This window comes from Phodopus roborovskii, unplaced genomic scaffold, assembly GCF_943737965.1.
Source record: "Phodopus roborovskii unplaced genomic scaffold, PHOROB, whole genome shotgun sequence".
Taxonomy (NCBI): Eukaryota; Metazoa; Chordata; class Mammalia; order Rodentia; family Cricetidae; genus Phodopus; species Phodopus roborovskii.
The window spans coordinates 25,505,908-25,520,338 of NW_026126470.1; the positions used below are offsets into that span (position 1 = coordinate 25,505,908).

At 37.7% G+C, this 14,431-nt stretch overlaps 1 protein-coding gene across 1 annotated transcript; it reads right to left on the reverse strand.

Annotated features, from left to right (window-relative positions):
- Positions 1-4,377: 4,377 nt before the first annotated feature.
- Positions 4,378-5,231, reverse strand: Cldn8 (claudin 8). Its single transcript, XM_051191815.1, has one exon. The coding sequence runs from the start codon at positions 5,053-5,055 to the stop codon at positions 4,378-4,380; it is 678 nt and encodes a 225-aa protein (XP_051047772.1). The 5' UTR covers positions 5,056-5,231.
- Between the last annotated feature and the right edge of the window lie 9,200 nt (positions 5,232-14,431).

Consider the following 14,431-nt stretch of genomic DNA (forward strand, 5'->3'; position numbering starts at 1 on the left):
TGGGCTTCATTTATTCGACTAGGCTGAACGGTGGCCAAGCCTCAGGGACTGAGCTGTCTCTCCTTTGCTGTCCCTGGCCCTATGAAAGGTTTTTTACATGAGTGCTGGAGATTGAACTCAGGTCATCACTCTTATGCACACTTTACTATCTGTGCTATCTCGTTAGTTCCATTATTAACTCTTTTTCCAGCAAACCAGAAATTGCTCCTTCAGCAGAAGGAACTTTATTTTGGGTATGTAGGTGGTGCTCTAGAGTAGGAAAAACAATAAGAAATACTTGGGTTGAAAATTTAGACATGCCTATATTTACTGCTATTTTGAGCAATCAGTGAGGTAAATATTGAGTAATCTTATTGAAAGGAATTCTTAGAAATCCATTGAAGGATGAAGGATTCTGAAACAGGACATTGTTAAAATACCTAGAAATTGCTGTGCCATAAACAATGGTATCAATGAGAGATTGTGGATATAAAAGTAAATGTAGCATGTTTTGCTTATATGCTAAAGCAGTCGTCTACATGTTTTAAACAAAAATACATAAGTAAATGCTTTCATAGTCTTAATTATAAAAGTACATTTATCTCCTTTTAAAAACTCAATGTAAGATATATTTGTTGGGATTATTTAGTCATGAAATAATTCACTGAATATATTCATAGTGAACACTTGATTATAAAATTGTGGTTTCCATGTTTCATTTCACAGTTTTCTTTGTTTTTTGTTTTTGTAGCTATTTTAGGACAAGACCCCTCTATATAGCCCTGACTGTTTTGGAACCCACTATATAGACTAGGCTGGCCTTGAATTCACATATACCAGCCTCTGAGGTGTGTGCCACCACATACCCAACCTTCATTTGACATTTTGGTTTCATTATTCAATGTGTATATTTTGCATAGAACATGTTGTAAGCAAAGAAGCAACCCAATGCTGCTAGCTCTAGCATTGCATTTGACTAGGTGTTGTGTTTGGGAGTTTGTTTTCTGTCACAACCCTATTGTCTTAAGGTGGATAGAAGGTGGTGCTAACAGGAGCTAAAGGGCTTGCTTACATGCAATGTTGGTTTGGAGGTGGCTGGGAGATGAGAAAGTTCATTTTCTTTGTGCAGTATATGTTTTCATTTTTTATACAGCATGCTCAATGTTTCTAATTTCCTTAGCCTACAGAAATCTTAAGCTTGGTATGCTGCTAACCCTACCTAATCGTTAGAAAAAAAATAGATTTGTTTGAATTCATAATAACAACTATCTACAAAGTACAGGACTGAAACCACATTCTCAGTTTGGGATATAACTCTTAGAAATTACAGTGCTTATCTGGCATACACAAATCATTGAGTTCAGTTCCCAGTACCATATAGAGCAGGTATTATGGTATATACCAGTAATCTCAACACTTGTGCGGTGAAGGCTGGAGGCTTCGAATTCAGGGTCATCTTGGGTTGCATAACGAGTTTGAGGCCAGACTGGTATACATGAGAATCTAACTCAGATAAATAAATAAATAGCTCCTTACACCCTGTATTCTTTGTTTCATGACAATATCATTTTTCCTTTAAAACAATATTGAAAAACTCATATTTGCACATGTTCTGCTACCAACAGAAGTATTTTCCAAGCTCAGTATATGTCTTTGGAAAAGATAAAGGAGGCCTTTGTGAGTTTTCTAGTATTTGGGCGTCAGTCACCTAGTTGTTTTACTGGTTGCACACTGTTTCACTCTCTGATGGAATCCACTTTCCAGATCTTGAAATGTTTGTGTTTCTTCCTGCTACTCCCTCACTGTATGCAAGGCATTATGGACTTCACATTTCAGGAAACTTGACACCTCCTTCAAAGGTGGGGAGGGGCAGAGAAAGATGGAAATAGTTTGATATTTAATTCTTAAGTTTGTATATTTTAAGAATATTTACTGCTAATGTCTGCTAATGTTTCTGTGTGTGGAGGATACACATACCCCACCATGTATGTCAAGGATTCTGGGAATGAAACTCAAGGCTCCAGACATGGATATTGAGAACCTTTCCCTGATGACTCTTCTTGCTGTCCTTGATATTTTTTATAACAAACAAGGATGTGGAAGCTAGTTGGCTGAAAAATATTATTGATACAGTGGCATTAGAATACAAGACATTTTTAAGAGGAGAGATGGGATTATAGTAAAGGTAGAAAGTGAGGAGTGATTTTAGAATCACCAAAGAAGTCATCCCCATTTCATAGATTCTGGTTTTTCTGGGTTTTTGTTGTTGTTGTTGTTGTTTTGGGGTTTTGTTTGCTTGTTTGTCTTTTTGCAGAGGAGGAAAGAAAAAAATGAATGGAGTCTGTGACAGTTAGGGCAAATAAATGATTGTTGTTTTTTAGACTGGCATATCCAAAATGGCTTCCCTAGATTTCTTCTCTAAATCATTTGGTTGGTTCTGATTTATTCCGGCTCCTAGGAAATGTCTTAACCCAAAGGGGCAAATGGCCCAGGGAAGATAAGCACTTAGTATAGTGATATCACCCAGATGGGAACAATAACTAAAGCTTTTCCAACTCATAGTACCTGAACACTTAATACCACATACAAAGATTGGTTTATGAACTAAATCTACTGAAACATGATGAGCTTTCATCGAAGACTTTGCAGTGTGGCCACCTCATGTTTTTTCTAGTGTCATTGGCAATCAATGAACTGTCTTGAGGTTTTCTCATTTGTGAATTGAAACAACTACAGTATTAGCATTACAATGGTTTAATAATATACTTCACCTAAAAAATGATATATACTCCCAAATCATTCAACACCATTTTAAATTCGTATTAATTCTCAGAATTTGAAATCCACATGGACAACTTTTTAAACATGATGATTACATAAACAATATTTACAACAAATATATTCCCTTGAACCTAAGTACAATGTAACATATTATCAATATACTATATTCATCAAATATAAATGCATGTGTGTAATCATTATAAAGTAAATCGATTTTAAATCATTCACTGCACTCAGAAATGAACACAGAACCTGTGTTCAAAATTCAGAAAGTCAAGTTTTAAAAACTTGTTCAAAAAAGTAAAAAAAGAATGCAAGTGTAAGATTGCTATATTGTTACAAAAAGGGTGTGATTTATCAATATAAAACACACAAAGCAAATACAGTCATGTTATTAACAGTCATATACATGAAATTTGAAATGGAATGAACAGTCATTGCTACTTAGGAGGAGGCACACAGTAACATCACACTTCAGTAAAGCTCAGCAGAGACACAGCAAGAGGGGAAAAAAAATCACCTTTAACAAAACTGATGACTTCGATGTAGTTTCTGAGTTCAGAAAGGACACGATTTGGAGCTGGAGGAATTCTTTGGGGCAGAAAATAATAACCAAAACATATCATCTTCCTCCTTCATTTATACTGACACATTTCCAAAAACTATGCACAAATAGGGCTTGAACAGTCTCTCATGTATGTGACTTCATTTGAAAAGCAGTACAGTCTTCTCTTAATCTTAAAGGTTAAAATGATTTAATTTTCCTAACCATTGCTTTGTCTCTTAGCACAGCCTTGGAAAAGTAGCTTGAGGAAAAATATTTAGACAAAATATCCGTTCTAAATTTTAAAGATTATAATTTAATAACCAACCAACTGAAAACAAAGCAAAACAAAACAACAAAAAAAAAAAAAAAAAAAATTAGAAAGATAGCCTCTGGAGCAAATGGGTGGAAGTGATGGAGATCCTAACTGCTACCAGCTGCAAAGCAGGGTATCAGAAAGCCACTTAGTTTCCTTTATACTAATGATTAAAGCCTCCATTTTAACCTTCACTACAAATAGAGTACACTAATCCTTAAGCTGTTTTTAGGCAATTAATATTAGCCTCCTTCCCTTTTATCCCTAGTCCCCCCTTGAAAAGCAATAGCTGATTTATATTTATTCAGTGTGATGGATTGGCATTTCACTTTAAATAGAACCACATAAGCCTGTTTCTACTTGGATGAGATATAACTGCCACCCTCATCTACTTGTATAATGCCATGACACAGAGAAATCACAGCTTAAACCAACAGCCTTTAGGTGTGCCGTTTTAGAGGAACTGATAAAAGGAAAAGCTGTGTGAACCATTTTACAAAACAAATGACTATGCTCTCTAGAACAATTGAAGCAGTGTGCACAATACCTCATTCTGCTACAATCATTTATAGAATCATAGACGGTGCATATTTCCTGTAATGAGAGTTAGGCAGTTAAGAAAGGTAAACGGATACGCCGTGGGTCCCATTTCTCGAAAATAGTGGCTGGTTCAGTGATTTGCTTGGCTTTACAGGTAGAGTTAACACTAACACACACACACACACACACACACACACACACACACACACACACAAAACTACACATACTGACTTTTGGAGTATATGCTCGGGGATCTCTTTTCCGCGTGGAAGCTCCTTTGAGTGGTGCGATGGGATGGTACCGAGTATCTGTAACTGCTCCTCTTCTCCGTGCAACAAAACACACAAGAGAAAAGCGCTCCTCCCGCAATCAGTACCAGCGCTGTGGTCCAGCCTATGTAGAGGGCTTCTCCAAGCTCACGCTTTTGGGCCACATCCACTAGCGGGTTGTAGAAGTCTCTGATGATGGAGTTGGCAACCCAGCTGACAGGGATGAGCACCACCAAGCCAGTGATGATGAAGATGATTCCGGCCGTCAGCAGGATGCGGCTCTTCACATTCTCATCGTCCCCGGTGCACCTGGTACACTTCATTCCAAGGATGGCTGTCATGAAAGCCAGGAAGGACAGGACAGAGGCAGCACACATCAGTCCTCTGGATGCCTGGAGGTCCGGAGTAAGAGCCAGCAGGGAGTCGTAGACCTTGCACTGCATTCTGATGTTGGCGTGCCTCATGCAGTTCATCCATAGGCCTTCCCACAGGTTCTCAAACACCACAATGTTACTTTCAATGAAGGCAGACACTCTCCACTGAGGCATGATGGTCACTGCCACTGTGCCCACCATGCCAACACCGCCAAGCACCAGGCCAGCCATTTGAAGAACGTAGGTTGCCATGGTCTTCCCGAGTTTTATCCAGCTGGAATGCTGAACAGGGAGGTAGGGCTACTCCCGAGCAAAAATCTGTGTGCCTTGGGAGGGAACAGTCGTCATGTAGAAATGAGCTCAGAGCCAGTGATTTTTCAATAACAAGGCTTTGCTCCTTCTAGCTAGATCAAATCCAGTGCTGGCTGGTGAGACACTTCCCCCTGCTCGCTACCCCCCCCCCCCCCAAGCTCCAACAGTAAACTTGTAAATCAGGTGGGGCAACTTTCTTAGCCAATAACAGGGGGATGGGAGCTCAGGTGTGTCTAAATCAACTCTGGATACTTGGGAAGGCTGGACTTGCAAATAAACATTCTTTGTACTTCTCATTTTTTTTTCCAAGCAGACAGCAGTATGTTTACCCAGAGGCATAATTATGAGTGTTTGCACAATCAGCAAGGTCAGAGCCAGTGTCTCCCAGCAAAAGGGCCACCGCTCCTGCTGGCACAGGCAATCCTGACCCTTAGCTGCTGTAAGGAGGCTCCAGCAAGCCCCTTTCTGTGGATTCTCCAAGTCCGAATTAAAGGAGAATAGAGGATTGAGGTTGTTCATACCTGAGAAACCACATTCTTTGGGACACATGTGGTCAGGAGGGTTGATTCAATTTGTCTACAACTTCAAAGTGAGCTCTCCTACAGTGAGGTCAGCCAGGAGAGCATGCCAAAAGCCAAAAGCTTCGAGGCACAAAGCAGGTTGCCTTCCCTGTGGGCACTAAATGTATATGGTTTCCTTTTAAGCCAGGGAAGCTACCTGATGGCATTTGTTTTCCTGGTAACACTGATTTATAATGAAGAGTACACACACACAAAAGAAGAGGCCAGATGGCTTTATGAAGAGGAACCACACAGTGCATAAACGAGACGGGCTGTAGCTACTAAAGCTGAGACCCTATTTTCTAGCCTGCTACTTCCTGCTCTGACTTCTAGTATGAAGAAAGTGGAGTTCTGGACATTGTACAAGAAAGTCCCAGGTCCCTGAAAATTGCTGGTAGCATCTTCATTGAAGCACATTATATTAGACGTTAACTAAAATTAACTTTTCTTACATATGAGGCCATGTGTTATGCAAATATTCTTAGCAGTCCCTAAATGAATGGCAATTGGAGCCTTCTTTACAAACTGACAGTAGAGATGTTAGTGGCATCAGTGTCCACATGGACTGGGGACAGCTCCCTTAGAAACTTCCCTTTGGAGGTCATCTTTTCTCTCTGCCTTGCCTTTCCAAGCCTCAAGCTATTTTTCCCCTTCAGGTAGCCCAGGTTATCCTTGAACTTGCAATGTAGTCAAAAGGATGACCTTGAATTCCTAATCCCCCTGCTTCTGTCCTTCAAACACTAGGATTACAGGTATCTACTATCTGACCTGGTTTATGCAATGCTGGGGATCAACCCTAGGACTTGGTTGGTTACCCCAGGAGAACACGCTATTGAATGAGGTACATGCTAAACCCTTCAAATTGTAGTTTAATTTCCTGTCACCATAACACAGATATTGACATAACATCTCCTCTATTCCTCTTCCTCCCTTCCTTCCTTCCTTCCTTCCTTCCTTCCTTCCTTCCTTCCTTCCTTTCCTGTTGTTTTTGAGATAGTCTTGTGCAGTATATATTTTCCTGGAACTTGCTATGGTTGCCAAGAATGGCCTGGAATTCCTGACCTCCCTGCTTCTACCTCAAGAGTAGAGGGTTTACAAGGATATGACACCACACCTGTTACAATAATTAAACCCTTAAAATTATGTTTCTATCTGATTCTCTGTACATTAAATTCAAAGATTGGAGACACTCTTTTAGGATCACTCACCACATTTTGAAATTATAATGGTCTAAAAACTGAGTTTATAGAGACTTTTGAAGCAAAATGCATGCATGGCAGGGAAGGAAAAATGAATGACATTAAAGTAAGCCATCCTCTAAAAACTAAGAGTGGATAACAAATGTGAGTTATTTTGTCATATTGAATATTTTGAACTAAGTAATAACTTAAAATATTATATTTCCATTTATTTCTTAATGTCTTTACCCGTTAAGAGCACACTGCTCCTTCATTATCCTGACATGGAAATAAATATCAGTGTTTTCTTCACCAGATTTATCAGTTTTAACAGATTTGTGATAGACAGGGGAATAGAAACATATTATGTGTGGAAATACTCAAGTGATGACTTGAAATTTCATCTGGAAAGAGTTTTAATCTTGAATTGTCAATCTGGGAAAATTGAATAATAGACATAATTTCAAAATTAAAAAGGAATGTTAGCATTAGTTGGAAAATGACCAGCTTGTACTTAAGGGATGTAAGGGCATATGTTATCAATCAAAATTAAATTTCCAAATACCAATGTGATATATTATCTGGAATCTCTGGATGAAAGTTGCTGAACATTTGCTTTTGAAGGGGCACATGAGAAACTGAATGTTTCTCAAGTATGTATAGATACAGCTGACTTTATATGTAATGCTATCCCTCCCCCTAAGCATTGGGCTGTGTTAGGAACTTCATTGATGTAAATATTCTCCTCATTTAAAAAAGATTAAGTACTTTTCAGTTGAAATTGTCTTAGCTCATAGATTAAGACCTATATGATGGATTAACCCTAGACTGACATTGTAATAATTACACGGCTAACTGCTCTGGTAGCACCTAGCCCAGGGCACCCAGATTAAGTCAGACAGTGATCTAATTCACTGTGTGGTATTTTGAAATAACTATGTGCTAAAGATCAGAGAAATGAGAAAGGGGGGAGGGGATAGAATGCCATGTTTTCTAGGGACAGAAGCTTGAGTACAGAAACTAAAAGTCTTTTATGGCTTACCTACTTTTCTGTACTACTGAGATGATTAACTTGGTTGAAAAATTTGGGTTGTAGTAGTGATTAGAGATTTAGTAGATTAATGATATTTTCATGTGTTTTGGTAGTATAGACCACCTGAGAAGATTAAAGGTTTTGCCTTTGTCTTTACAAGCAACTAAGTTGTTATGAAGACCATAAGATAGAAATAAGTGCTCAAATTGACTGTTTCACACACACACACACACACACACACACACACACACACACACACGAGAGAGAGAGATCTTACACTGCAATCTAGGCTGGCCTGTAACATAACTTTCAACACTCACTGACTGTACTGAAACTCCTGTCTGCCCTTCTGCCTCACCCTCCTGAATGCTGAGATGAGTTGCAGCCATGTACATTCTGTTGCCTATGTGCAGGCTGAACCTCAGAATGCAAAATGGTACTAGGTACTAGTACATGATGTTATTTGTGATTTTTTTTGTTATTATTTTTTTGTTTGTGTCTCAATTGCAGGGTTCTCAAGGATAAGCTTTGTAAGTTGTTGCAATGCCAAAAGGTTGAACACACATGAGACCGGCATGAACCCTTACTCCCAGACAAAGGGACTTGCTTCCAGAGACAAACTCAGAAGCTTCATTTAAGTGCTGTGATTTTAAATTTACTAACTGAGTTCAACCGTGAGAAGTACATAATGCGCACAAATGCCTTCCCTTCATAAACAATAACACATTGCCCTCAGTCTTTGTTGTTTATATTTCTGAACTCCAACTCTTCAGTCTTAACTTACTAGTAGTTTTTCTGACTGTTTAAAATGATTATTGCTTCTGCCTCCATAAAGTTGTCAATGGCTACTGTCTCCTAGATTTCTTTGTGTGGATAGTTTTCAGCCTTTGTTTATGGTTAATTGTTGTTCACTGTTCATTAGCTGGACTTGTCTGACCATCCTGCCCTGAGAAGGTGATTGATCATATCAATAGGTCTCTTTGTTTTTTCTTCTTCATATTGAACTGGGTTTTGCTTCATGGTCTCTTGAGTCAACATCCCACTTGTCTTTCTTGATGGACACTCCTGCGTTTTGTTCCCCAATAGCTGTCTTCCATCTTTGGTACCTTTCGATGTCCTATTTTTAGTGCTTAAAAGTGAATTTTTCCCTATATAGTAATTATCTAGTAGCTTAGCCATTTACAATACTTTGAAAACAGGCATAGATAGACCTGTTGACTCCAGCTGGAAAGTGGTATTCATCATACATACTTCTGGGGACTGGAAAGGCAAAAATGGTTATGATTGAACGTGGAAGTCCCAGAAACGGGAATATGACTCATCTTATAATTTTTTTTATCTACAGCAGAGAGAGATAAATACTTGTGTTCTGCTCCTTTTCTCCATGTTATCTAGTCTTTCAAAGAGCCTCCCATAACAGTACTAAGCCCTTAAACAGTTACACACTTTGTGGTCTATACTCTCCTTGCCTGAAACTTTCACGTTCTTCCTTTCCTAGCCACAGCTTTTTGACTTCCTGCTCTCCTCCGCAGGCTTTCCTCTCTTACAGCAGAGCTAGGTGAGGGCAGTTGGGCAGTGACCATGACACCATCTGAAAATGACCTTGTCCTTAACTTCCCTTTACGTAACAGATCACTGTATAATCTGGGACCTCAAACCATTCACATTCTCATGACATGGGCAGAATGTAACCACACTCTTTGCTAGAACATCACGTGAACAGCCCTGAACCAGTTATGGCATAGTGATTACTACCCTCTGAAATGCCATGGGTGAGACTTCATTGTCTTCCTAAGGATTCCCGGTTTTAAGTTCTGCCTAAAATAGAAGGATTGTCCTAGCTCAAAGTTCTACTCCTTCCTCATTCCTCCCACAAACCAACTCCAAAGGCTTTAGAATCATATGGTCATTGTTTTTGTTTGTTTGTTTTTGTGTTGTTTTTCACAGCAACAGGCCCCGATCTTTTTTTCCATATTAAAAAAAGCACAATATTTTAATCTGCCAACATAGTTAGCCATATGATTCTAAATGTACTACGTTTTGAAAATGAATAAAACTGGAGAGAAGACAGTATTAGCTTTTAACAGAGGTTAGCTACAGAAACATATTGATAGGTACAGCAAAGTACCAATACCTTGTGATATTGCAGTGACAAATACTGTCGTTATGCCTGTGGAGATCCAGTGGCAAGAATAAATAAGTGAGAGTATGGATAATTTTGATGTATCAATTTGAGTTCATGGAATCTTACTCTAGTGAGGGATGTTGATAATTTAGGAAGTTATGCTTATGTAGAGATGGGAGATATCTAGGAAATCTATGTACTTGCTCCTTAATTCTGCTGTGAGAGCCTAAATTTCCCTAAAACACAGTCATTAAACACCTAGTAGTAGTAATATAATCAACGGTTTAGTAAAATATGGTAGATTTATCAATTCTGCCAAAATATCAGAAATCATGGGAAACTTTAATTTTGACTTCATGAAATTCTTCTGTGTACAGGAAGACAGTTTTTTTTTTGGGGGGGATGGGGAGAAATATAATTTATGAGAGTATTTAGTGGTTTAATTACTTGTTGTATAATAGTTTATAAATTCCTCACTTCTCTTCATATGATGATATGACCATGCTTCTCCTGATTGACACAGAAAACCATGAAAACGTTCTATTCGAGAAAAATTAGGCTTTACAAAACTATAAAGAGAAAGTTCCATTTGTTTTCTAGTTTTCCACTTAAAGTAAAATCAATAAATTGACAGTGAAAGAAATGATGGTACAGTTAAAATGCAGAATTAAGTTGAATCCCTCAATACAATTGAATATACTTTCTCATAAAAATATACCAAAATTCTGCATTTCAGGTCCCTTTCTTGATAGTAAGTTTTTGTAATTGTTCATTTCCATGCTTAAGTTATAGAATACATGATAAGATCCACTTAGAGAACAAGTAATTTATTCTAATTTACAGTTCCAGGAGATCCAGTCTGCCAGGATAGCGAACGCAGAGCAGTGTGAGTAGGAGGCATTGGCCACACACACCATGGTCAGGAAACGGAGTGGGATGGATGTTTGCCCTCATCTCATCTAGCTTTGTCCTGACATTTAAATCCTGGATGCCAGCCCATGGTGCTGTCCAATTTCAGATGTGTCTTTCCACTACAGTCAGCCCAGTACTTGGTAATATCTGCTAGACTTGCCCAGAGGTTGGCTACCATGTGGTTCTAGTCAAGTAGACAAGATTACCTATCACAAATAGTAATTATGACAAACATATGCTATCTTTGTTCTGTAGAACAAGAATAATGGGTGTTGGTGAGTTCTTGAGCTCTATGTTTGGACAAGGCTAGCAGGTACGATGTATTTGATATCTCCTATGAATCCAGAGACGTAACTGAAAATGAGCAATGTAGAGGGAAAACTTCCTGTGGAACATCCTAATCCTACTCGGCTGGGGTGGAGGTGGGTTAAGAAAAATTTAAATTCAATGTTCATAACCTACTATCCATAATATAGAGTATTCTCACTGACATAGTTTCTAGAATCCTTTTACCCACATTTAAACATCCATAAAATTTAAGGAGCATTTGATTCCTCTTACTGTTGAGTAGGTTAAGACTTGAGAGAGACTACATTTATCATCGGGCACACAGTTTCTGCTGCTATACACAAGAATGGAATGTGAAACCTATGTCCTTTCTCCCTTTGTTGCCTACCATCTCTTCAAAAGAAATTGAAAGTGCTAGCATAGGATTTTGTTTGATTAGATGATTTTTACAATTTCTGCATTGTAGGTTAACCATGCTTTAAACTTGTAAACAAAGCATCACATGTGAAACTCCACTGAAAGGGTAGCAGTTTGAAAAAGCTCAGGAATTGCAAACCACTGAGAAACAATTTTCATATTTATGTCTGACATTTTTGTTTTTAATCTAATTTTATTGGTAAGCCCTGTACTTTCCTCATGTTCACCCCTTTAAAACACATTTCCTTTGTTCTTCCCCTTAGTTCCTCTCCTCCTAAAATATATCATCAAAGTTATTTAAATAGTAAATATAATTCAGCAACTGTACATTTAAAGATAGAGCATATTCATTAGTAAAGTTAAAGAATAACTTTAAACTTTCAAACTTTAAAATAAAAAATAACTTTAAAGGTAATCTAAACTTCAGTAAAGTTAAAGTAAAAATATAAAGAACATTAGAAATAGCAGTGTCCATACTTAATAATTAAGCTAAATAAGTCTTTGTGGTTATATTTTTATTGACATGCATTTACTAATAAAAAAGTGATTTGGTTTGTGTACTAATGGGTTTTAATGTCATCACATTTTAATAAATGCTAACATGCCTGATCAAATTCAATGAAGAAACAGATTTTTCACTTTTTTTTCTTTTAAAAATATCTGATTTACAAAAGTTTAAATCTTCTATCAAAAATGTTCAGCTTGGGGAAGTATTGCAGAGCATATGTATTGCTTATATAGGGTTAACAGAGTACAAGCTGGTGTCACAAACACCCTTTCCTTTTCTTCCCTCCTTATAGTTCCTCTGCTTTAAACCATGTTATGATACTCAGTGAACTGACTACCACTTAACACATATTTGACTAAAATACATTCAACAAATTCCACCCAATGAAGTGAATGGTTCTAGGAGTAAGTTCTCTCCACTTGCAGGAAAATTCAGCCCTTTTTGTTTGGTTTACATTTTGGATTGTTTGAAAATTCTTGGTACAATATCCATTCTGGTAGAGAATTCATAACCCTTCTGTCTCACCTTCCCAAGCACTGAGATTTTCTTTACCCTTTACAGGAATTTCATAACACACGCATGGCAACAGTTGGGACTTTAACATTCCAATAGAATTTGTTTCCACTGATGCATTTATAATTTTCTGTCTACTTTTGATGAAAGAAAAAATAAAAAAACATTTTTACATAACCTAAAAACTGCATCCTGGATAGTTTTGAATTTGCTTGCATAAAGTTACCAAATGATATTCACGTCTCTCCTATCACAGAAGTGAAAGGGAGTACACACAGCTTCAGAAGGATAGAAAACGATGTTGGTGGCAGGAAGTTCTGGCCAGGCAGAGAAACTAATTAGTGCCAGAAGGAATAGCATGAGGCAGTGAACAACCCCCCCAAAATAAGTATACATTGTAATGTTATTCTCAATCCAAAGAAAGAATAAGGAAAAACTATGCAAATTTTGTAAGAATATTCAACATGCTTACATGGGCATAAAATAATATATTATAGAGAAACATTAACTAATACTATCTAAGACTACTTCATAATACTTAGTTATATTTACAATGAGGGTGATTGAATGTTATCATAATTAATTATTTATATGATTTGGGTCTTCCAGAAACCTTATTTAAATGTAACCAGTGTTATATAATTGTAAAGGAAGCAAGGGTTAGGGTATTTAATGCCTGGCCCGTAGCCACACAACCAACAGGCTTAAAGAATTCTTGGTGGAGCTTGAAATCTGTCAAGCTCTTCCCCTACTGTAGATCCAGCACTAAAGCAAATCAATTTCTTGTGTCAGGGTAGGGATGCACCTCTTGAAGCAGATAATGCTTTGGTAAAGTAGAAATAGTAGTATGAATGATGCTCTTTAAGCTGTCAGTTTTCACAGTACTTTTAGTAGGGTGATCAGAAGGAACTTGTCTTATTTTCAGGACCAAAGGCCGTTGCTCAATATGAAAAATCATAGGGCAACCCATGATGAGACAGAGGGCTATTTGCAGGAAGTTCACACTCAAACACACCTGCACACACATCTCTGTGGCAAACAATGGGTATGGGAATGCAAGAAAAGACTTTCTCTTGTAACATTGGAGTTAACAGGACAGCAAAAAGTAATTAACGGGGCAAATAGAGCTAAGCCAAGTTACTGATTAATTTACAAAACAATTAACTTTCCACTTAAAATTCAAATTAAGATTCTGTCTGCCTTAGGCAACCAATGTTTGCAAATTTTAATAGGCTTAGACATTAAGTGTCTTACTTAAAACCAAGTTCAGACCACACTGGGTAAAGCTATTATTGGAACAAACTGTGCATGGCTTTCTTGGTTTTCAGTTATTAAAAAAGAAGACAGGAGACCTTACAACGTGTTGAACTGATATATTTTTCAAGAAGAATGTGAGAAGATGGGAAGTTGTTCAACCTCTTATTTCAAATATTTACAGAAATTCTATGCTTGTAAGGAAATTCAAGAAAATGCCCCATGAAATATCTAATTGCTGCCAATCATTGCGCAGCAATACTCTGTAATGGATCCTGAAAAAATGATCTGTGGACCAAGAAATGTAAGACATTGTCTCTGCTCTTTATAATTTAACATGTCCTGAGCACAAACTATACAGCGTGGGAACAAACTTCAATGTCAACTGCCCCCATCTTATTCATCCAAGGCACTAAAAGTAATGGCAATCATATCAGCCCATGACCATACATGTAGAAGAAGGATGAGCCTTCTGCCCCAGCAGCATGAGCATGTGTCCACCCAAAGAGTTTAGAGTAAAGCCAAATA

Coding starts and splice junctions, on each gene's coding strand:
- Cldn8 (XM_051191815.1), bottom strand. CDS start 5,055: ATGGCAACCTACGTTCTTCAAATGGCTGGCCTGGTGCTTGGCGGTGTT.